General features: G+C 44.2%; 1 protein-coding gene across 12 annotated transcripts in view; it reads right to left on the reverse strand.

The window, feature by feature from the left end:
- The window catches only part of LOC147030249 (histone deacetylase 4-like), a 168,574-nt gene that overhangs the window by 35,734 nt on the left and 107,994 nt on the right, over positions 1-24,846 (reverse strand). For 9 of the 12 annotated variants that reach the window (XR_015056279.1, XR_015056277.1, XR_015056278.1 and 6 more), the window contains 6 exons: positions 21,567-21,726; positions 18,291-18,496; positions 12,427-12,645; positions 2,322-2,502; positions 895-1,028; positions 194-314 (listed from right to left, as the gene is read on the reverse strand). Coding sequence is in view for 9 of the 12 variants with exons in the window: in XM_085874116.1 (XP_085730242.1) it covers positions 194-314; positions 895-1,028; positions 2,322-2,502; positions 12,427-12,645; positions 18,291-18,496; positions 21,567-21,726 (1,021 nt within the window). In the remaining 3 variants the exon portion in view is untranslated. The remainder of the gene's footprint in view (positions 1-193; positions 315-894; positions 1,029-2,321; positions 2,503-12,426; positions 12,646-18,290; positions 18,497-21,566; positions 21,727-24,846) is intronic. The other 3 variants (XM_085874120.1, XM_085874114.1, XM_085874112.1) reach the window with 2 other exon arrangements.

Raw genomic sequence — 24,846 nt, forward strand, 5'->3', positions numbered from 1 at the left:
CAAACAAACGACAAACAAATGGACCCAAATGCAATGCCCTCTCCTTTGGCTAGAGTAACAAAGAAACAGACGGGTGAAAATATAACCTCCGTCCACCTTTGGTGGGTGGAGGAAATTAGATGTGCCTTCTCCATAAAAGGTGGACCATATGTCATGTTAGAAGTTGTGCTGTACCACTGATTGTTTTTTTTACCCAACAAGCCTTTGGGGTCCAAACGGTTCCGATTCTGAGTCGTTGTGCTGTAGCGAATCGAGTGAAGCTCTGAGTGCACCAGTTGAATGTCATTAAGTGTAGCCTTGCGGCCTGCTATGACCTGGAACAGATAAATGAGAGAACACAAGATAAATGAGAGAAGAGTAGAGCTTCCTTTCTGTATTAGTGGGCTTGCATTAGTCCCTCATTTTTTATTTTTTTTATCATCCAGTGGCCCTGGATCTAATCCTTATTCAAGGTGGTAGGTCCTTATCCCTTCACGTCACTACAGCCACATCTAATCATGATGTACTGCTTTTGATCATGTCATGTGCATGTTCAACTGATCCATTTGTTGTGACGTTTAACAACTCAACCATTATTGAAAAGACCAGCCAAACCTCCACAGGTGTATAAAAATGCTGTAAGTGATTGACAAAAAAAACCACAACTGTCGTTTTAGAGCCCAATAACCAATGGCGAAACTTCAGCTCAAAGCAAACATGAAGGTGTACTCACAAACCCTCATTGTCTATACAAAATGCAAAACGATTCCACATACAACTACAAACACATTTTCAACATTGTTGTGAAAACGGTTTCAGAAGTCCGTACTCAGACTCAACCCCATACCTCCTTGGTCAATCGGGAGAGGGTTAGATTCCTACTGACTGACTAGTATGGTAATTAAGGGCACTCACCTCACAGAAGTTAATGAGGCCACTTTGTTGCAGGCGGGCCCAGATGCCTTGTAGCCTCCCAGCATGTTCCAAGTGGTTGTTCTGGTTTTGACACGAGCACTGGTGTTTCAACATGAGGGGCTCAAACACGAGACCTGTAGGTGCAAGACGCTTAGCAATGATACATCAACGTCCAAAAAAAAATAATTAAATTAAGAATGAAAAAAAGAGAGAGGAGTCTCACAGATGTTTTGGCATTAGTATTATATCAAAAGTACCAGACGTAGATGGATGTTTTTTGCGGGAGGTTGTGGGGTGGGGGGGGGGAGGAGGAGGTAGACTGACATTTCTTTTTTGGGGGGAAAGGAGGAGGTAGATGGATGCTTTTTGGGGAGGAGGAAGTAGATGGACGTATTTTGGGGGATGGAAGGAGGTAGACGGACGCTTTGAGGGGAAGGAGGTAGGTAGACAACCCTTTTTGGGGAGGGGAGGGGAGGATGTAGACGGACATTTAGGAGGGGAACTGGAGGTCGACAGACGTTTTTGGGGGGGGGTGTAGACGGACATTCGGGGAGGGGGGTAGAGGTATATGGACATTTTGGGGGGTGGTACATGTACGTTTGTGGTAGGAGGGAGGTAGACGTTCGTTTACAGGAAGAGGTAGTCGAGTGAAGAAGAGGAAGGCAAGGAGGAAGAAGGCAAGGAGGAGAAGTGCAAGGAAGAGGAATGAAAGGAGGAGGAATGCAAGGAGCAGGAATGATCCTCATTGCCCCCGTTTTATCAAATGACTGCCATTGTTTAACTCTTCCATGAGTGTCAACACCTACATAAAACATAGGGGCAATACCCCTGGTAGCAGCTGGATAAGATAACCCGGAAACCACTGATAGGCATGGATGACCCACAAAATATGTACGGGAGAAGAAAGTAAATACATCTGGAATTTTTTTTAATGCCATGAACAAACTTTGGTACATCACGGGTGATAAAGATTGTGGTGAAGTTTCATCGAAATTGTCTATGTGGTTTCGGAGAAGAAAGCGAATACCTATTTGGGGGGCAACCCCGTAGACCCCCGATGACCCAATTTTTTTTAATGCCATGAACAAACTTTGGTACATACACGGTGATGAACGCTGTCGTAAAGTTTCATCGAAATCGTATGTGTAGTTTCAGAGAAGTTGAAAGTATTTGTGGACGGACGGACTGACTTTGCACCATCCTGTAAGCTCCCTGGAACTTTGTTCCAGGTGCGCTAAAAATGAGGAGTGAGTTTCGTATTTGATACTCCTTTTGCTGTTCAATATTTATAATAGGAACTAGGACAAAATATATATATATATATATATATATATATATATATATATATATATATATATATATATATATATATATATATATATATATATATATATATATATATATACACATATCAGTATAAGACACACCAGTAGAGAGGACAGGTCTTGCAGCATCCAGAGATGAAGTGTGAGCTTGATGTGATGTAGCAGGGGAGGACTTGGCTCGAGAGAGCGGGCGATGAGCTAATATAGCCTCCTGGTTTGGTTGCTCACTCTCGGGGAATGGTGGAACATCTGCCTGGTTCTCGAGCAGTGTCTGCAGTGTCCGCTATGGGTGAGACCAAGGGCAATTGTCATTTGTATCATGAATTTCCACATGTTAACAAAAGAAAAACTTAAGGCTCGACATAAAATAAACAAACAAACAAAAAACACCCAACAAGAATAACTAATCCATGGTAAGTTTCTGCATGATGTGTTTTTCAGACATAGGCCATGGAGAAGGGATGAGAGAGGTAGGATTCATGTTACCCAACCACGCAACTACAATATAATAAGGTGTTCCACTGAAAGCTTTGCAATGAACAAAACCTGATCATGGGTCCTACCCTGTTAGTTAATAGACCAAGAATGAGCCTTAAGGGAAATTATTCAACTCTAAAATCTACTCATACAAGTAATCCTACATGCAGTGAGTAAGTAATCCTAGCCATGACACCTGGATGCAGACTTACTTTTTGCAAAAAACACAAGCAAAGACAAAAAAGAGAACATGGAATCTCTAATTCATAGCTGAGCTCACAAACCTGAGACAGCCAGGTTCATGGACTCAATGTCGGTAAACATTCACTCCTGCAATAAAGGACCTGCTCTCTGCATCGGCCCAGGTGGGAGTTTTAGCTGGATACAATTTCTCCCATTTAATGAATGTTTGCCATGTTTTAACTAGCTTCTCAACCTCTATAAATTGAAGTATAGAGAGGAGTGAAAAGACAAGGGTCAACCAGGCTAACATTGGGTGCTTTCCATGAAGACTGCTCAAAGGGGATCGTGTTACAAAATGAGCTATCATGTTGCCACCTTTGGAAATTTTAATCATCGAGTTACATTATTATTGTTGAAATTCAATCATGCCATATTTTATGATAACGTTTCCACTGTCTATACAATCTGCATTTTCTACACAACTTTGATCATATAAGAGGGTCTCCAGGAAGGCATACATGTTTGTTGTTCTAATTGGTAAGCATTTTTGTTGTGATGAAATGACATAGGGGATCACTTATTAAATCTACTTTCAAACTGCAGACAAAAATGAGTCAAAGGAGCATGAGAGTATTCCAACAATGTACGATCTTTAACATATAACATATTTATGCTTCTGGCCAAAAGTTTCTCAAATTTAGCATGACCTATTATGAAACGAGTTAAAATAAGCAAGGAAATTACATTATGTTATTACAAAGTTATTTTATAATTCGACAGTTAAAAAAAATCAATACAGTATATATAAAATCCATTCATTCATTCTCTCTCACAGCCACATCTTTTAAGTTACAAACTCCAAACTCGGGGTAATACAACTGTGTGTGTGTGTGTGTGTGTGTGTGTGTGTGTGTGTGTGTGTGTGTGTGTGTGTGTGTGTGTGTGTGTGTGTGTGTGTGTGTGTGTGTGAGGGGGGGGGGTATGGGAGCATGCACCAGAGCAGCGCGTCGCTGTGTCCACTTTCCACCGGTACTTCAGGGGCCTCCATCTGGCCATCCCCCAGGCAGATGCCTGGTCCATCCCCATCTCCTTGAGATACTGATCAACCTGCTGCAACCACGAGGCACATGGTCGACCCATTAGCCTCCTTCATTCATGAGGCTCCCTCGCTGAGAGAATCTGGTGAGCGGGATCAGTATCAGGGCGGTAACATAGGCTTTGTGTCCGCGGCCTCAAGCGTGGATGTTGTGGGCGGGGGGGGGGGGGAGGGGGGGCATAAATTCTCTATTTAAATGTGTACCATGTAGCGCCTCCTAGCGGTGGCAGAAGGTATTACAATTTCCTTTTTTATCTGGGCAATGCTGAGATTGCTTCACCTGGGGACACCGCTTGGGGACACAATGGGGATTTGTGGTTGATTTGCAACCTGTCATGCCACGGAATTTTCTGTGGCTCATCGGCTTCAGGGTCAAGGGTTGGTTTGGTGTCAGAAGTGGAAGTAGCCCCCCCCCCCCAACATTGCAATATTTAAAGTCCGGAGTAAGATTGGTCCTGGTGAGCAATCAGCAGCACCACAAATTTGGAAAGGAGCGAAGCAAAGGTGAAGTTTAAATAAGAGCAGTTATGTATAACCAAGACTAGCAAGTTCAGGAGGGTGTGTTTGAGGGAATGGAAAAAAACTGCGTCCGAGAATAAATGTGGGAGAGGGAGCAGTAAAGACGCAATAGAGGCACCCACAGTGATTGATGGCTACCACCCCATCCCCGGGGAAAACGCAGCACAGATGGTGGGTCGTACTTGTCAGCATTGCCGACATTGGCTGATATAATGTTGTTGATGATACAGCTCATGGCAGGGTTGGAGATGTGAATGGGCAATAAACAGGGAGTCTAGGATTCATACGGGGCCATTCTGCAGGGGTGTTTGTGTGACTGCATGTGTGGTTACATGTGTGCAGTATGCGAGTCCTGCATGCACACCATTTTAACTCACACCCGGGCCGACGGAATGGGTCGGAGTGATGGAGATGGCGTGGCTGTCTCGCGAGCTGTGTGCTTTGGCATGCGACAAGCGGATGTGCCATGAGGTCGAAGCTGCATGCAAGTGAGGGTGAGCCGCTCGCTGTCCAGATTCATGTCCACGGCACAAAAGTGCGTGGTGGAGATCGACCCATCGGTTTGTGATGTGTGCACTTCAGTGCAGGCCAAGCCATCAGTGCAGGAGATTGAGGTCACGTGCTCCGTACATGCCAGCAAGAGTGCACGCACGTGAGTGCAGATGAGAGAGTGAGCATTGCGCCGATGAGTGTGGGCATGATTAGAATGGATCACGAGGAGGTTGAAGGAATACATTTGGGGGGGCCATCAGAGGCTGACGATATGGGATATAAATTGAAAAGGCTTCCCCATAGTGGTGCAGGTTCAAGTCTGGTTCAGGGTGAGCAGACCAGAGGGGAGCAGAGGTTGCTGCTTGAACGAGCATGCGTGCATGCAGGCATTTGCATAGATAGATTAGAGGATTTGATATGCTCCAATTGGGTATTATAGAGGTCAGGTAGGTAGGTCAGGTATGGGAGCATGCACCAGAGCGGCGCGTCGCTGTGTCCACTTTCCACCGGTACTTCAGGGGCCTCTATCTGGCCATCCCCCAGGCAGATGCCTGGTCCATCCCCATCTCCTTGAGATACTGATCAACCTGCTGCAACCACGAGGCACATGGTCGACCCATTATCCTCCTTCATTCAAGAGGCTCCCTCGCTGAGAGAATCTGGTGAGCGGGATCAGTATCAGGAAAACGAGCCACATGTCCATACAGCCACAGCTGACACTCATGGACAATGCAGGTAACAAATTTCATTTGAGTCTCTCTCAGCAACCGCTTGTTGGACACAAAGTCCGACCAGCAATAGCCAAGTATTCTCCGAAGAGACCTGGTACCAAAGGAAGTCTCCATCTCAGATCCCTGGTCAGAGTCCAAGTCTCACATCCATAGAGCAAGACTGGAAGCACCAAGGACCTGAAGACTCGGACTTTTAATCCTCCTGCACAGATACTGATAGCGCCACACCCCATGATCCAGTGAATCCATGACTCCCCAGGCTTGACCCAGATGTCTATTGACCTCTGGTCACAGCTAGCAGAGACATGAATGTCACCACCAAGGTAAGTGAATCTCTCCGTGACCTCAACATCCTCACAACAAACAGAAACAGACAAGATTCCAGCATCCAAGATGTCATTGAAAGCCTGGATCTTAGTTTTGACCAAGGAAACCCGTAATCCCAGTGGCTCTGACACCTCATTCAGCACCTCAAGGGCCCCCAAAAGGACAGAGTCGCTGCAAAGATGACTGCATCATCTGCGAAATCAAGGTCAAAGATCTTGACATTCCCAAACGATGCACCGTAGCTTGATCTCTCAGACATCCTTCCCAGAATCCAGTTCATACAAGCGCTGAAAAGTGTGGGGGCCAGTACACACGCCTGATGAACCCTAGTAACAATCAGAAATAAGTCAGAGGTTGTATCACCACATCTCACAGCACTCTCAGTACCAGAGTAAAGTTCAGACATCAGATTGATCAGCTTTGGTGGCACCCCACGAAGATAAATAATCCTACAGATGATATCCTGATTCACTGAATCGAATGCTTTGCAAAGATCAACATAAGCTGTAAGCAGCCCTGCCGAAACTCTCGCCTGCATTGGGTGATGACCCGAAGAGCAAGGATACGGTCAATCATTGAGCTCTTTGGTGAAAAGCCTGACTGCTCTGGGTGCTGGTGCTCAAGCAGATGGTGGCGAACCCTGTCAAGAATTATCTGAGCAAAGACCTTGCCCGGCACTGAGAACAGCGTCACCCCTCAGTAGTTGTTGCAGTCCTGGCGATCACCCTTCCCTTTCCAGAGAGGGACAACAAGGCCTCTCTTCCAGTCAGTTGGGATGATGCCTGCCTTCCAGGAAGAGCACAGAACTGCATGTAACGACATGAGTACAGCATTTCCACCAGCCTTGAGAAGTTCAGCATGGATGCCACAATTCCCAGGAGCTTTACCCCCATTTAAACCGGTTCGCCGCAGTCTGTGTTTCTTCAAACGAAGGGGAATCACAGTTGATTGGAGGGTCAGCAATGGGGATAGTGACACCCCTGACATCCAACACAACAGCTGGTGGATCAGTCTGATACAGCCGCTCAAAGTAACCGGCCCAGTGGGCCATCACTTCGGACTCCTCTGTTAAGAATCCACCACCTCGGAACCAAAGGAACCAACGGTTAAAAAGAAAACGATGCTGTTTTGACACATTTTAACGTTCCATAAAGCCATATTGAGGGGGATGGAACAGTAAGGTAAATTGGAGGGTAAATGGATTCCCAAAGAGCCATGGAGAAAAGGGCCAGACCGCCAAGCATGCAGGAGCGGGCCTTGCTGAGTAGCACAGAGTGACGCACGGTGCTCAGGATGTGCCAAACCAGGGTGGGGTTGGTGGCACGGCCAGAGTGGCGTAACGACCACAGCTGCGGATGGGAGCTCATGTGGAGCACATATTATGTTAAAACTGAATTCCACCTCCCTTGTTGCTGTGTTCATTAATTCAACGAAGACGTGTTCCGAGATCATCGGTTGTTCCAGATCGGTGTGATACAGCAAATGTATGCATATTTCAATTGTCTCCGTCAATGGTATCCCGAATGACGTAGTGGATTTTCACATGCAACAGGATGTACTCTTGGAAATACAAGGATTGAGGAGGAATGCTGCCATTCACATCTGTAAACCGGATAAAGACACCGGAGTGGTAATCATGAATAAGATTGATTACATCGACAAGATGATGGATATCCTGAAAGATGAAACCAAATTTAAATATCTGGGCGGTGTAACGGAACATGATTGCACGCCTCAGGTGTAAGGTCAGATCGTCAAACGACTGTTGCAGCTTCTTAAACGTGGAGAACTATCAAAGGAGATGTACGACAGAATTAAACCTGTTGGAGCCCAACGTCCAAGAATGTACGGCCTGCTGAAGATTCACAAGGAGAATATCCCTCTAAGACCGATACTGTCCCTGGTGCGATCAGCACAACATGAACTTGCCAAGTGGTTGGGAGAGGTACTGCAACCAGTATTGGATTCACTTTCTCATTTCGTGGTTAAGGATTCCTTCACATTTGCAGAATCAATTAGAGCAAAACACCGACAAGTGAGGACAACATCATGGCATCCTTTGATATTAAAAGCTTGTTCACGAATGTTCCATTGACGGAGACGATTGAGAGATGCGCACGTTTGCTGTATTACACCGATCTGGAACAACCGATGATCTCGGAACACGTTTTCATTGAATTAATGAACACAGCAACAAGGGAGGTGGAATTCAGTTTTAACAACATGATGCATGTTCAAACAGATGGTGTGGCCATGGGTTCTCAATTAGGCCCAGCTCTTGCAAATATCTTTGTAGGCTATCATGAAATGCAGAAACTGACTGGTCCGCAAGGGTTCGATTCCCCCATCGTATACTATCGGTATGTTGATGACATTTTTGTTTCGTTGGAGTCTCGGACGGCATGTGACAATTTCCAGGCATGGCTCAACACTCTCCATCCAGCGCTGAAGTTTACCATGGAGCTGGAATCGTCAAACACATTACCGTTTTTGGACGTGTTGGTTGATAGATTCAACCTTGGTTTCACAATATCCGTCTACCGGAAGCCGACTTTCACAGGGCAGTATACTCGCTGGGACTCCTACAGCTCTACGAGGTACAAAATCGCCTTAATCAATATCCTGGTTAACAGAGCACAGAGGATTTGTTCACCTTGTAATCTTCCTGCTGAAATCGACAAAATCATGAATATACTCGGTGAGAATGGTTATCCTGAGCATATAGTTAAGGGATACATACACAAGTTTCTAAACACGACAAAAGATCGGAAGATTGGTCCGGACAAATGTCCAGTCTCTATCAGGATGCCCTGGAAAGGGCAATTATTACGAAGGTTTTGAAGTACAAATCAAACATATTGTGTCCAACACGTTTCTGGCTGTGCAACCCCGAGTAATCTTTACCTCTCGCCGTTTGCTGACGTCAGTCAACAAGGATGTGCTACCCACCTCACAAACCAGCAATGTTATTTATGAGTTTAAGTGCCGATGTGAAGCTCGGTACGTGGGCCGCACAACACCAAGATTGGCTGATCGGATCAAACAACACGTCCCCTTGGCGATTCGAAGAAAGATTGTGAGGGTGAGAACACAACCAGTGCGAGCATGTAGAAATATCCAGCAACCACCGGCCACTGTACCTGCTTCATCTGCCATTGCACAGCACCTGGTTGCCAACCCGATCTGTGCAGACCAGTACAATGCAGATATGTTCAGGATATTGAGCCGAGGTAGGAGCTCGTTTCATTTACGTATGTTAGAAGCAACCTTCATCCTTACCACCGATCCAATATTATGTCGTCAAAAGGAATTTGTAAGATCTCTGTGTCTCTTTCAGCATGTAAAGATCAAGGGAAGTACGGTAACAAATGGTGAATGGACCTTAGGGGAGACCCATCCCCCCTCTCTCCAGGATGTGGTCGCAAACGTCAATCATCGACGAACTCTGCTCCAGCCAATGGGAGCTCGAGGTGAAGATGATGAGCTGACCAATGGGCGTTCGGATTAACTGTGACATCATTACGTCTACCTTAATGAGCCATGCATATAAAGCACACGCCTTCACTTCCTTCTTCACTTGCTGCGATTTTTACCCCGAAGAGTGTGGCACGAAAAGCTTCGGTCACTATTATGTAGCGTTTGTTTGTATCCATATTAAAGTTCTCTAGTACCAAACATCTGTGTGTGTGTGTATGTATGTATGTATGTATGTATGTATGTATGTATGTATGTATGTATGTATGTATGTATGTATGTATGTATGTATGTATGTATGTATGTATATATATATATATATATATATATATATATATATATATATATATATATATATATATACATATATATACATATATGAGCCTGGTGTTGGCGCAGTGGTTAGGGCAACGGCTTGGGATCCAAAAGGTCCTGAGTTCAAGCCCCGTTGGGCCACTGAATGAATACACCAGGGGGTTGACTCAGCCTGCCATCCTTCCAAGGTCGGCGAAGTGAGTACCAGTGTACTGGGCCGGTGTATACCCCGGTTAAAATAGGTGTACCATATCCCTGTGTCGTAAGAGGCGACCAGGGTTGCGTCAGGAAGGGCATCCGGCGTAAAACATGTGCCAAATCACTATGCGGATCATACGGATGATCCGCTGTGGCGACCCCTAACGGGAGCAGTCGAAAGAAGAAGATATATATATATATATATATATATATATATATATATATATATATATATATATATATATATATATATATATATATATATATATATATATATATTTGCAGAAATGACTTGCAGCAGCTAAGAATCTTCTTCTTCTTCTTTCGGCTGCTCCCGTTAGGGGTCGCCACAGCGGATCATCCGTATGATCCGCATCGTGATTTGGCACAGGTTTTACGCCGGATGCCCTTCCTGACGCAACCCTGGTCGCCTCTCACGACACAGGGATATGGTACACCTATTTTAACCGGGGTATACACTGGCCCAGTATACTGGTACTCATTTCGCCGACCTCGGAAGGATGACAGGCTGAGTCAACCCCCTGGTGTATTAATTCAGTGGCCCAACGGGGCTTGAACTCAGGACCTTTTGGATCCCAAGCCGCTGCTCTAACCACTGCGCCAACACCAGGCATTTGCAGCAGCTAAGAATGTATGGATTAAAATAGTTATTTCCCTTAGTTCATGGTTGAACTGCAACTGAACTGCATGAACTACAACAGGAATATGCATTGATAATCACATAGAAAGCATGTCGTCTCCCTCCCAATGTTCATGTCGAAAACCACTTCTCCCTCAGCCCCTTTTTACCTCTGACACCGAAGGTGGACGGAGGTTATGTTTTCACCCATCTGTTTGTCTGTCTGTGTACAGGATATCTCAAAAAGTTGAGGACAGATTCGGATTAAAAAAAATTGATGCAGGAGTTGGGTAAGTGACAAGAACAAGCCAATTCAATTTTGGAGGTCCAGATACAGATCCGGCCTATCAGTGGTATACAAAATGTAAACCGTTCGGCCTGGCGGAGTTATGCGCTCTACTGAGTGCCGTTATAGTTTCTTGGTGTTTTATCATCCATAAATATGTTCTTTATGTCCTTTTAAAAGATAGCGGCCTTGAGTGCCAACAAGGACACATGTTCATTTGCGCTCTCGCCAAGCCTCAAACATTTGGGCAGTCCAAAAAGTTTAGGGGCAGGGCTTCAGCTTGAGTGGCGCCTTAATGACCACAGAGCACAGAGCAGGCGGGGCTATGTGACGTCATGGGGCGGGGTGCAACTCGAGATTGTAAAAGGGCTGGAAAACGAGAATTCAGTATGTCTGGTCTGGGGTACGGATGAGGTCACATCTACGGCAGTTCGGCGAATGCATAGCTGACCAGGTGGGAAGAAAAGGCAAGCACCTCCCGCTATCATGGCATCCGCTCCACTTCCATCCAGGCTGCATCCCTAGCATTGTGCCAGCTATCCTATTGTCCTGCAGGACCACGGCCACTGCATGCCTCTGACATGCCCTACTGGACTCACCATGCCCGAACGGGCAGCGATAAAGTATACCTTATCTGTTTATAATATTGCAATGAGAGCCTTCATTGTTCCTTCCCCTTTCCATTTATAATTATTACACACAATCAAATGAATTTGAGTTCCTCGAATGGTTCTCGATTGCTGTGTGAAAATAGTCGTGTTTACTTTAAATCCTTTTTGAGAATATTTGGGTGGTGGGTGCTTCATTTGATTGTGACCCCGGCGGGGCAAGGTGCCCTGCGCTCCACTCGACCGGCCATTGGCACTTCAAATTCAAGGTTGGTATCAGAGTGAATAGGCTTTTATTCCAGCTCGGAGTGTCTCGGCCGTTTGGCTGATGTGAATCCTAACCCTAACACTCGATATCACCCTGGTGAGGTCTGTGCTTGCTCCACCGTTCTTATCCCCACTCCTCCATCCCCCTCCCCCAAGGAATTTAAGTTTATAAAATGTTACAATGAATGAATATGGTGTAGATGTCATGCAGGTTTGAGAGACCAAATGGCCTCCCCCTGCATCCAAATGCCTTGTGTATCTTTGTGCAATTGCTTTGCAATGCCAATGGTTCAAGTCAGTGCTGCCAATATCGAGGATGTCAGCACTCACAAGAGGCTGAGATGCTTCCATAAAGATTTAAAGTTCACATGCAAGCAAATCACAAGACACAATTTTCTACCAAAATAACACACCTCCACCCCTTCTCCCCATCAAGGTTGGTGCACAAGCAAGGCCCAGTTTTAAATTCATGAATCAGAGGCAATAAACAAAATTATCAATTGAGGTTTTCCAGCAATGTAGTGATAGTTTATTAAAAAGGACTAATCGAGCCATTTTCCCTTATGAATTGTGCAATGCCGTATTAAGTATCACCTGCTGGAAGGCAATTGGCTGCCGTTTCTCCGTCACTTGAATCTCCATTTCCTGTTGCCCAATTGGTTCCTCATCACCATTCCTAATAGTATCAGTGACCGGATCTCCCAGGATGGCACCACTATGGCTGGAACAATGCAAGCTGTTGTCATCCCCCACACCATCGACTCGCCCTGTTGCCGATGGGTTCTGAACTTCCTCCTCCAACAGGCATGGTTGCTGTGGGACAAGAAGAAAACTCGACATTTGGAATCAAGACCCTACACAGGAATGCAAGCATGAGTGCTGGTACATAAGCGAAGTGATATGACAAATATACACGACTGGTCAGAAGTTTTAGAACACCTCCATTTTTCCAGTTTTTACTGAAATTTAAGCAGTTCAAGTCCAGTGAATAACCTGAAATCGTACAAAGCAAAGCGGTAAACTGCCAGAGGTTAAAAAAAAAGCTTAGGTTTCCAAAAACTGAAAAATAATGTAAATTTCAGAGATGTTAAAAAAGGCCCATATCAGGGAACAAGTAATGGATTCGCAACTGCAGCTGTTCTGCAGCAATGGAAGTAAATTAAGCCTTGAAAGTTGATGCAAATAATTCCTTCAGGTGTCCCAATTTTTCTTGATTAGTTACAAATCCTCTGTCTGTATAAAAGCAGTGTTGGAACAAACTGTGTTACTACTCCCTCTGAAGCATTATTTGGACAATATTGCACTGCAGGAAGTAGTATATTGCTATCATAATGGTGAGAAAAAGACAATTAACAAAGGAAGACAGACAGACCATTGTAACCTTTAAAAGTGTCAGTCTTTCCTTAAGAGAAATTGCAAAGTAAGCCAAGGTGTCAGTGAGTACAGTTTCCTACACCATCAAAAGGCACTTGGAAACTGGAGGAAACTCTTACAGAGGAAGAGGTCTGGCAGACCCAAAGCCACAACACAATCAGAAGACAAGTTTCTGAGAGTCAACAGCTTGCGTGATAGGCGGTTCACAGGACAGCAGCTTCAAGCACAGCTTAACACTGGTCGAAGTAAGGAAGTCTCAGTTTCAACTGTGAAGAGAAGACTTCGAGCTGCAGGTTTGACAGGTCGAGTGGCAGTAAGAAAGCCATTGCTAAGATGGCAAAATAAGAAAAAGAGGCTTGCCTGGGCCATGAAGTACCACCAGTGGACTACTGAAAACTGGAAGAAGGTCTTATGGACCGATGAATCAAAATTTGAAATCTTCGGTTCATTACGCAGGGTTTTGGTACGCCGTCGAGTCGGCGAAAGGATGGTTCCTCAGTGTGTGACACCAACTGTCAAACATGGAGGAGGAAGCGTGATGATCTGGGGCTCTTTTGCTGGATCCAGAGTCGGCGACTTGAACAGAGTGACTGGCACCCTGAACCAAAAGGGTTACAAACCGCATTTTGCAGTGCCATGCAATACCCTCTGGTCTACGCCAAGTTGGTCAGGGGTTCATGCTACAGCAAGATAACGACCCAAAATACACCTCCAGGCAATGTCAGAACTACCTTAGAAGAAAAGAAGAAGATGGTAGGCTTCAAATCATGGAATGGCCAGCACAGTCTCCAGACTTAAACCCCATCGAGCTGGTTTGGGATGAACTGGACAGAAGGGTGAAAGCAAAGCAACCTACAAGTGCAACACATTTGTGGGAACTTCTGCAACAGTGTTGGGAAGAACTTTCCGAACAATATTTTATTTCCATTGAAGAAAGAATCCCACGAGTATGTTCGGCTGTTTTATCTGCAAAAGGTGGCGACTGACGAGTGAAAATTTTTGATTAAAATTTGTTCAACAAAACGATTCCATGATTTCTTTTTTATCTGCAATTGTTTATTTGTTCTATGCTTTGATTTTAGAGTACATTGAAACATTAAACTGCTTAAATAAATGGGGGCGTTCTAAAACTTCTGACCGGTAGTGTAATTAATAATACTTTGCATGATTTTGCAACAATAATAATCAAAGTAGTACATTATTACACTCACAAAGTCAGTTATTAACTTGAAAACACAAATTTTGGCATGGAGTGCAACACTCTTCCCAAACGTAATAAAGTGCAGCACATCTTGCATGTATTGTACAGTGGCGTACAGAGAGGGGCTAAGAGGCACCTTCTGCATCTTTCCTGTGTGAAAGGAGGGGTGAAGGTTGCGTTGAAACTTCCTTCAGAAACAGAAGCATTTTCCACAAGCTGCGTCATGGACAAGCCCACATCGAATGCACACCAATGAGAGTGGGGCTCACATGAGAGAGGGATGATGAGAGAACTATGTTCTGTGAGGAGAAAAGAGCTTAGAGCTGGTCCTCGTCTGTGTCCTAAAAGCTTGTCCGGAGAGGAGCAGACAGGTGCGCAGAAGAGTAGAGGAAGTGGATAGAGAGTGTGCGGAACAGAGTTGCCTCGGAAGCTGTTCTTCGTCCTCGTCCTCGAAAGCCATATCCAGTGAGTCGGAAGAAGACCAGAGAGTGTACGGGAGGAGATGACAAAAGCTTGTCCGGCGAGGAGGAAGGTGTGCAGAGTGTGAGAAGAGAGGGGGGGTCATAATGTGGAGGAGGGCAGGAAGAAAGCCCAGATCACGGCTTGGTTTGTGGAGAGCTGCTGATCTTGTAGGCACAACAGAAAGAGCTGCTAGTTGTTGGCATATCTAGGACACCGGAGAGGACTTGCCTACTTGTTCTGGATGCCTCAGAAATGCAGCTGCAGCATCCCATCGCCACTCCACTGCTCATCTTCACCATCCTCCCCCGCAGTCTATTTTGACTGGCACAGCCTGGTTGTGCTGTGTGAGGTGAGGGTAGGAGTCGACCCCACACTCCGTACTTTTCTTTTCTTCTCCCCAGATTGAATGAGGGCCATATGTCTTTTGTGTAAATAAGATTGCATACGAATATGTGTTAGGGTTAAATTTGCTCTCTTGGGCCTTTTCTTTTTGCCTATAAATACTTGCTTTTATGTGTGTGTGTGTGTGTGTGTGTGTGTGTGTGTGTGTGTGTGTGTGTGTGTGTGTGTGTGTGTGTGTGTGTGTGTGTGTGTGTGTGTGTGTGTGTGTGTGTAATTGTTTGTTGATGTTTAAAATCTGTCTCGGTTGTCCTTTCCTTCATTGATCCGACACAGTGTTACAAGCATAGTTAGACGGGAAGTTGGGCTGTTCTGTTCATTGCGAAGATGTAGGCTGTTCCTTGCGGAGAGAGGAGTTGGCAGGTTTTCCTTTCTTGCTTCCACTATCTCTTGATAGCAAGTCTCCCACATTCAAAGTGGTCTAAGCCTTTGCAGCAAATGTTATGCCAAGCTGACCTGATGTTCCCAGGTGGCGACTGGAATGGCACAAGACTTGAGTGTAGACTAAAGGATGTCCTTATAACGCTTCCTTTGTCCACCACATAAGTTGGCCGTAGAAAAGCTCTTTCGGTATTCTATGGTCTTCTATATGTGTGAAGTGTTCTGACCAGTGAAGCTGGGCTTGCATCAGGAAATACCCAATTCCTTGGATGTGACGGCAATCTAGGATTGAAGTGTTAGGTATTCTATCTCGCCAGGTGATGCTGGGAATCTTACGAAGGCATCGCATATGGAATTGATCAAGGCTTTTGATAGGACGACGAAAGGGTGTCCAAGATTCGCATCCGTACAGAATATTTGTGAATTATGGGTGCGTTGCCAGCATACAGAACAAATTACAAATTCCGACCTCAAATCACCTTCAGTTGAACATTAGGCATGGCCAGCTGGTTCATGAAAAACTTCAGCCAAATACGTTCCTCGGCCAAACCACACAATGTGGGTATAATTGTGGCCACTAAAGAATAAGAAGATATGAAAGTGTGGAGCAGGGTTAAAATGACAAAATTAAAATTGAAGAAAAAGAGGGAGGGGTCATAAAGAGGGGTGGGGGAGCAGAAGGGAGGATGTTGGTCGAGAAAGTGTTAAACATCTCAACAGATTAGTATGATTGTTCAACTGGTGGTGAACGAGTCATCAAGCCATCCAATTTGAGTTCCATTACCACGATATGATGACATAATGGGTCCGCAAATACCTCATTAACCTACAAGCTCATGCTCCCAAGGAGCATGGTTGTTTACGAGGTGATAAAAAAAATACTTCAACAAGTGTTTAGAGAGAAAAAAAAAAAAAAACAGGCAACAATAATGTGAAGATCATCTCTGGGAATACAACTATTTTGGGATATCAAACCTTATACAAAACTAGAGGGGCACTTGGTGGAGCGCATATCTCCGCCACGCAATGCCTGATCCATGACAACATATCGGGCCCAATACATTTTTGAAATATCATTCTAGATAGTACTATATCGTTTTTGGCCCTCTCTCTCAATGGTGAAGAAGCACTTAAAAAAAATTAAATAATCCTTGTATCCAGATCCGGATCCGGATCTTCACCAAAATCGAATCAATTTGTCCTTGTCACACACCCAACATGTTCACGTTTCGTCCGAATCCGTTCACAACTTTTTGAGATATCCAGCACACAAACAGACAGACAGAAAGGGTTGAAAAAACATAACCTCCTTCACCTTCGGTGGTGGAGGCAAAGAACCGAGCTGTTGTCAGATAACAATCATGGTGTATAGATGGGAAAAATACTGCATAAAGTTACTGGAGAAGGTGGTGGTTTGGGAAGGTGGTGGTGCATGGTGAGTGAGCTGGTTAATAATAAAGTTCAATTCTTTCAGAAGTTTATTTTGTTTAAAAAGTTACTTTGGCTTTTCACATTCTAAAACAAATTTGTCACTTATTGGGCCAGGCCAAGTCTTGGCTACTTGTGGAAGGAAAACAAATCAAAACAAACGATAAATCTCAAAACTTATGGTGTGGAATGCACTCACACAAGGCCGTGGGTGGTTTGTATAATATTTCTACATTGGGAAAAGACAAAATAAAAATATGAAAAGGTCTCTTGAACTCAGCACGAATGGAAGACCAACGTGGGGAGCACCTGGAGGCACCCATGCGATGCGACATCATATATACATACGAGGAAACTTTCCGCCGTCAGACGGTCATCATGGGGGTGGTTGTGGGGGGGGGTTAACATCTGCTACCATAAACAAAATCATTGTAAATTGTTATGCTTTGTACTGTCTTGAGTTGTGGAGTAAAAACAAACCCTCAAAATCGTTTTGGTAACAAGCAATTATCAATGCAAGAAATCAAATACAGGAGTAATGGTAAAAGGTTATTACACAACAAACAAAACATCACACGTGTAATTACATGGACAACTAGAACGGCACTCAGGAGAGCGCATATCTCCACCAGGCTAAACAGTTTAAGTTTTGCGTCACACTGATAGTCTGGATCCGCATCAGGATCCAGATTCTCACCAAAATCTAATCAATCCATCCCTGTCACACACCCAGCATGTCTACAAATTTTGTCTGAATCCGTTACGAACTTTTTGAGATATCCTACTCGAAGACAAACAAAGAAACAAACAGACAGGAGTGAAAACATAACCTCCATCCACCTTTGGTGGCAGATGTAAAAACTTCAAATTTGTTCATACCTATATTACATCCCAGGTGTTGATTTGTCCAGTTCCTTTAATCTCCTCTCACAAACCATCTAAAAAGAGCACCATCTCCCCCTCAATCCTCAACTCATCCAAATTACCCTGACATTCTACACTTCCCCCAAAACCCACTTCCATCAAATTTAACGACCCGATAACCATCTTGGCATCACCACACCCCTGAAACAAATAATGCTAACCCACAACCACGGGCTGCAGACGAACTACAAGGACCATCACTGATTGCCGCTTCCCTTACGAATGAACTCCCCCGACCCCCCGCAAACCCCCAAACATTCCCACAATCCCATCGTATGATCGTATATACCTTCATCTGTTGCTGAAGTCGGCGCAGCAACTGCTGTCGATGCTGGAGCAGAGCAGACTGCTGAAGGCTCTGCGGAGACTGAGGGAGAGGAGCTGAGTGCGTTCGGAACACTGCCCGATGAAGAACAGTTGCATCCCCCTGACAGAGGCCACCAAGTGGCCCTGGAGCCGCCACCGTGGTCCACCCGGTCAGAGCCGGTGGTACAACTGGCATGGCACAGCGAGTAAGCGGATTAATGTTTGCCCACGGCACTAACACTCAGATGATGTGTTCGTAAAACATCACAAATGAGACAAATTTAAACAACAAAGTAAATGGTGTAAACAAATGATGGCGGGATCAGAAAGTTAAGAGTAAACACCAACCAAGTTAATAATATGTACTTGTGCGAACATCCACAAAAAGCTGTCAAGGTCAGGTCTATAGTTCAACGCTATCAGGAGCACACAAGCTGTTTGAAAACACATTTGATTATAAACAATCAAAATATACCATCTGTCCGTCTGCTCTGAGTCTAGAGGTCGGTGGTTTGAACCCAGGCAGAGTCATACCAGTGACTATCAGAATGGTACATGCTACTTCCTTGCTCGACGCTCAGCATTTAAAAAGGATAGAGCATGGCCAAACAAGCACATGCTTGCAATACAAGCACAGGCTTTGATGGGCCTAATGGACTCCTGCAGTGAAGTTACTTGGAAGGAAACTCATATATTATATTTTGGATTTTATCAACTAAAGGAGACTCTAGAAAATCCTCTTTATCTCTTTTCTGATGACTCCACCCTCTGCCGTGACATCCATCACCCTTCAGATTGATGGGCTTCTTCTCTCTCCTCAGACATTGACAAAATCACAAAACTGGTCAAACTCTTGGAATATGTCTTTCAATCTTGACAAATCCCACACGTTCGCTCCGAAATGACCGTAATCCTCACATCTACTTTCTTAACACTCTTTAACAAGTTCAATCACTAAAACTTTTGGGTTTCACGATCAGCCATGATCTATTTGGGCAAGCCACATTTCTAAATTGGCCTCCAAAGCCAGCCGTCAACTGGGCATCCTCCGTTGTGCAAAGTCCTTCCTTTGCACACGTGAACTTTACAAGGCCTTCATCCACAGCTTTATGGAGTACTGCTCTCCCTTATGAGCTGGTGCCCCTGCCTCACTCCTTTCTCAGCTTGACTCATGGAAACCAAGGCCTTCAAGATCATTGCAATCTCCTGCAATGAAGCTGAGTCTCTGGACCACCTATCACTTTCCCATCGCAGATAGGTCGGTGGACTCTCTGTCTTCTACCACCTGCTTTCTGCTCTTAGGGCAACCATGGTCCACCAGTAACCCTCTAATTCATTTTTGTTTTGTACACATAGTCGAGGCTCATGGAAGAGCTATAACACAGAACAGATCAGGACATAACATACCAAAAGGAAGGAGCAGGGGGGAAATAGATAGAGACTGATGAACAAGGGATGCAGGTAACGACGAGGGGTAGGTGAGAATGCAAGGGGTGGACAATATGGATGCAGAAGAAGGTGGTTTAACGGGTGTAGAAAAGATCATGGTTTTGGATGGGGGATGATTTGAAATGGTGGTGAACAGCTGTCTTGAAGATGTGGAGCGATGAATGCGATTGAAGGGAGTGTGGAAGTTTATTCCACAGGCGGTAAAAAAAAGAGGAACAAATGAGTGAAGGTGAGCAGTGATTCTGGATTTTAGGAGTTTCACAAAGAGGGAGTTGCTGGTAGACTGTGTATTCTGGTAGATAGATCTTTTCTACCCATATTTCCCCTCCCCCCCCCCCAAGCCCACCTCTTTCCCCAAATTTCCATTGTTTTTCTTTCCTGAAAGCTTGCTTCTGTATCCATCTTGTTCACCTCATGCGTCTTCCCCTACCACTCATTCTTCCCCGCACACCTCGTTTGTCCAAGTCTTCCTCTATTTTATCCCTCAACCCTGCTTGTGGTGTGCTTACCCCCTTCCCTTCTGCCGTTCCTTTTGTTCTGTTACGTGCTATGAGGTGCAGCTGACTAAGTGCAGTGTGTGACCTGAATCGCCTGGAGGGTAAATATGTCGTGTTTGAAGACCAGACAAGAAGATACATTTTTGGTTTAAATTGTTTTCATGTACATCCTCTTATGGACACAAAATCAAAGGAATTAGCTGTGTATAATGGAATTCATTTGTAGTTTTCGTACAAAGTGGAATGAGTTTTTTTTTTTTTTTTTTGCAGAATCTGAGGCTCGTAGTGCAGTTGACACACACACACACACACACACACACACACACACACACACACACACACACACACACACACACACACACACACACACACACACACACACACACACACACACACACACACACACAGCCACTAAGCTTGGAGGAAGTGCAGTCACTTCCTGGGGTGCTCTGGGTACCGGCGTCATCACAACGGCACCGCCTTTCTCCTCCTCCCTATGGATGCCACCCTATGGGGATGGTCCAAGCTCTTCACCTCTTAAATACTGAAAGTCAAGCAAGGAAGCAGCATGTATCATTTTAAAAGTCTTTGCTACGACTTGGCAGGGTTTCAAACCACGACCTCCCAGACTCAGAGCGGATGCTCTAACCATTACAGTATACCACCGAGTCTGGTTAAAAAAAAATAACAATAATAAATAAATTAATTAAAAAAGGACAAAAATGGTACATACAATGATTCATAAATCATAGATTCCACATGAGTTTGTGTATAAAGTGGAATTAATTGCATACAAAGTGGAATTAGTTTGTGTACAAATTGCCTTTAATGGATTGCAATGATCTGGAAGTGCATTTTAACCAATATCCTATTTCTCTTTTACATTTCAGAAACCTCTAACTGTATAATGAATTCCAAAACAGGTGGATGTGTGTCAGGCATCCCTGATTGGTGAGACCTTTACAGCGAGTGCTGATGCGGCACGTGGGATCCTGGTTCCTAACAGTTAGGAGATGATGTTTGAAGATATTTCGTATTCTTTTTTTTTAAACAGCCTCAATTATTCCCATCATCTCCGGGAGTGTTTTTTGACCAAAGTCTTTCATGAACCAACTGGCCAGGCCAGATATTCCACAGAAGGCGAAAGGAAATTGCAATTTGTTCAAGGTGTGGCGATAACTCACCTACTCTTCACAAAAGACAGCGTGGGATATTTATTGCCCATCAAATAGCGCTAGTAGATGGGACTCCCATGAAATGTTGTTAAGTGAAAATGCTTTGGAATCCTTTTAAGCAAACATCACAAAATGCACCTTTTGGCAATGATGCAGCCTGGGACAAAAATGGCACCACAACATTGAGATCACCTAGAGATGAAGGTAAGAAGGAAAGATGGGTAGAAGCAGAAAGAACAGTACCGAGGAGTGCAGGCCTGTGCGTTCGCCATTCGGCATCTTGCCTCGCCACCAAGCTCTGCCACGGGAAGGAGACAAAGCTTCAAACCAAGAGCGTTGTAAAAACAAGACTTTCAATGCACATAAACATGAGTAACTTCACTTCATACGCAACTCTTTCGAATTCCCAGTTTTCCCTCTTTTGAGTTTCATTCTGTATCCATCCTGTCCACCCCATGCATCCTTTCCTGCCCCACATTCCTCCCCACACCCATTGTTGGTCTAAGACTCCCTCTATCTTGTCCTTCAATTCTGCTGTTTGTGTGTTTGAGGGGGGGAGGCGGTGGTGGTTTTCATAATGACTCAAATGACTGGTAGAGTTGTCACACAGTCAAGCCATCATTTTCAAAATAGATATAAAGTTCAGACAAATTATTTCTGTCCACAAAGAATGGGATTGGTTGACCTGATGAATGTGGCCTCCATTGCATTGTATTTCAGTGCCAGTGTGATGCTTGGCATGTGGGCCACACATCTTTGGGATTGAAGGATCACATTGAACAACACGTCCCTTTGGGGATCAGACGGGGTCTGTCAACCGAACAGAGACAACAAACTCAGGCTTGTAAGAATGTACACAGTGCGACAACTAATCCCTGTGTCTCTGCAATTGGTTACCATTTACTAAATAATCCTCAGCGAGCAGAGCAATATCGTATTGGCTGGTTTAAAATCCTGAGTAGAGGACGCAGTTTTGCTCATCTCCGTGTAATGGAGGCCACATTCATCAGGTCAACCAATCCCATTCTGTGTCGACAGAAATAATTTGTCCGAACTTTATATCTATTCCGATGATGATGGCTTGAAAGTGTGATAACTCCACCAGTCGGTTGAGTCATCATGAGAAGCACCACCCCTCCCCTAACTAGCCCTCAGCTAATTAGCATTATATTTCTGCCGGTACTTTTGTTATTCATCGCCACCTAATCATTATTCATGATGGTTCATTTCTGCAGACTCATTATTCATGATATGGTTCCACCAATCAGGTAATCCCATCCTTTCTTTCTCTCAACCAATCAACGTTGAAAACATTATATTGTAACTTTGTAAACGAGAGTTTGGTGCTTCTTCTTCATCTGCTTGCGGTTTTATCCTGAAGAGTGCAAGTCGAAAAGCTTTGATAATGTCTATTTTATTGAAATGCATATTTAAATTTTGTTGTACGAATAAAATGTTTGTTTACAAATATATATATATATATATATATATATATATATATATATATATATATATATATATAAAATTTCTAAAGCTTTCTAACCACCGACGCACTGACTGACTCACTGATATTAAAGACTGGTGTCTTCTGAGTGACTAGAAAGCTGAAATTTTGTGTGCCCATGAACACCAAAGATGGAACACCAGAAAAAAAAATAAAAAAATTAATCACAGAATTGTCGGACATCCATAAATGAAAATATAAGTAAATGAAAAAAACTTGCAGGTGAGCGACCAGAGACAATGGGGAAACAAGGTAATTTTGTGCGCTGACGGACATCGAAGCCGATACACCAGAAAAAAATTCAAAGAACCGTCGGAAAGCATCTGCAAATGAAAACATAAATAAATTAGGGGGGGGGGGAAGAAAATAAACAAATGAAAAATCAAATGCAGGTGAGCGACTGAGACAATGGGGAAACACGGTTCGTATGCTTACACAACATATAAGCACATCCCGCTAGAGTGTGTGTGTGTGTGTGTGTGTGTGTGTGTGTGTGTGTGTGTGTGTGTGTGTGTGTGTGTGTGTGTGTGTGTGTGTGTGTGTGTGTGATATATATATATATATATATATATATATATATATATTTTTTTTTTGTGGGGTAGTGGGGTAGATGGAGGTATTTCAAAGGAAAGATAGGATTGTATGGAGTTGCCATCTCAATGTAAACTACCATCCGTTGAAGACAAAGTCTTCGATATCCCCCGCCATAGTAAATGAGGATTAACAAACTTATATTCCCTCAGCGTGTGCAATATGTTTGTGAAGTTTCCCCTTGATCTGACCAGCCGTTCTGGAGATGTTTGAAGGTTTTCGGGTAAATTCAATTTGGCCGCCAAACCATGTGACCTCTCAATTAGAAATTAACAAACTTCTGAAAGGATGTCTTGGGGAAAGTGTATGTGAAATTTTTCCTCAATCTGTCCAGCCGTTCTGGAGAAGAAGATTGTTAAAATTTATTAATTTTCAATCCAAGATGGCTGACGAACCATGTGACCTATGACATCATAAATTTACATTCGGCCTCCAATCCTCCAGTGGAATACGTGTGTGAAGTTTCGTGTTAATCGGATGAGGTGTGTTTTTCTATCCAAGATGGCCAGCAAACCATGTAACTTGTGACATCATAATTTTTACTATGTATGCAGACATAATGGAAGATGATAGTTGCAAATTTTCGCTTTGTTAGGTTATGTGATTCCAGAGAAAACATTATTTAATATTTTTCTTGAATCCAACATGGCTGCCAAAGCATGTGACCTATCAATTAGAAAATATCAAAAGGCACCAGTTCACCACTTGCTTGATATGTGTACCAAATTTCGTACATATATCTTGAGGGGATTTGTAGGTAAGCTCCGGAAACGAAATGTGACGGACGGACAGAACCCATTTCTATATCCCCGCCAACTTCGTCGGTTGGCGGGGGATAATTAAGTCGGGAAACTGTGAGCTTAAGTGTTATTTGTCACCACACGGGGGGGGGGGGGGTGGTGCTGTGTTAAATTAGGTATGGTTTAAGGATTTTCCCCCTGTGACCTTTGCCTATGTTTTTATATTTCAAGACCGCTGATAAAAAGGGATCATGTCCTTAAAACAACTGAGCTGCATGTCCAAGCAGGCAGAAAGCCCCGCCTCCAGGGGTGACAGCAAGCAAACCACGCCTCCAGAGGAGGATGATTAATGGGTGTGATGGCAGAGAGAAGAAGAGAGTGAAGTGAGTCAGTCTCATGTTGGGTGACAAGAAGGCAGTCGAGATGAAGGCTCTTCGTCTGCCCATGTGCCTGTAAAGGTCAACATCTCAGTGACACAGCCAATCTCAAAGAACAGCCTCAGCACTGGCGAGTCTGGCAGTTCACTCAAGCAAACTAGCAGGGACTGCAAGCAGCCATCATACTTCAGAACTGGTCTCCTATA

Source organism: Eptatretus burgeri, chromosome 3 (assembly GCF_056783735.1).
Source record: "Eptatretus burgeri isolate ZD-2024b chromosome 3, Ebu_testis_v1, whole genome shotgun sequence".
Classification (NCBI taxonomy): Eukaryota; Metazoa; Chordata; class Myxini; order Myxiniformes; family Myxinidae; genus Eptatretus; species Eptatretus burgeri.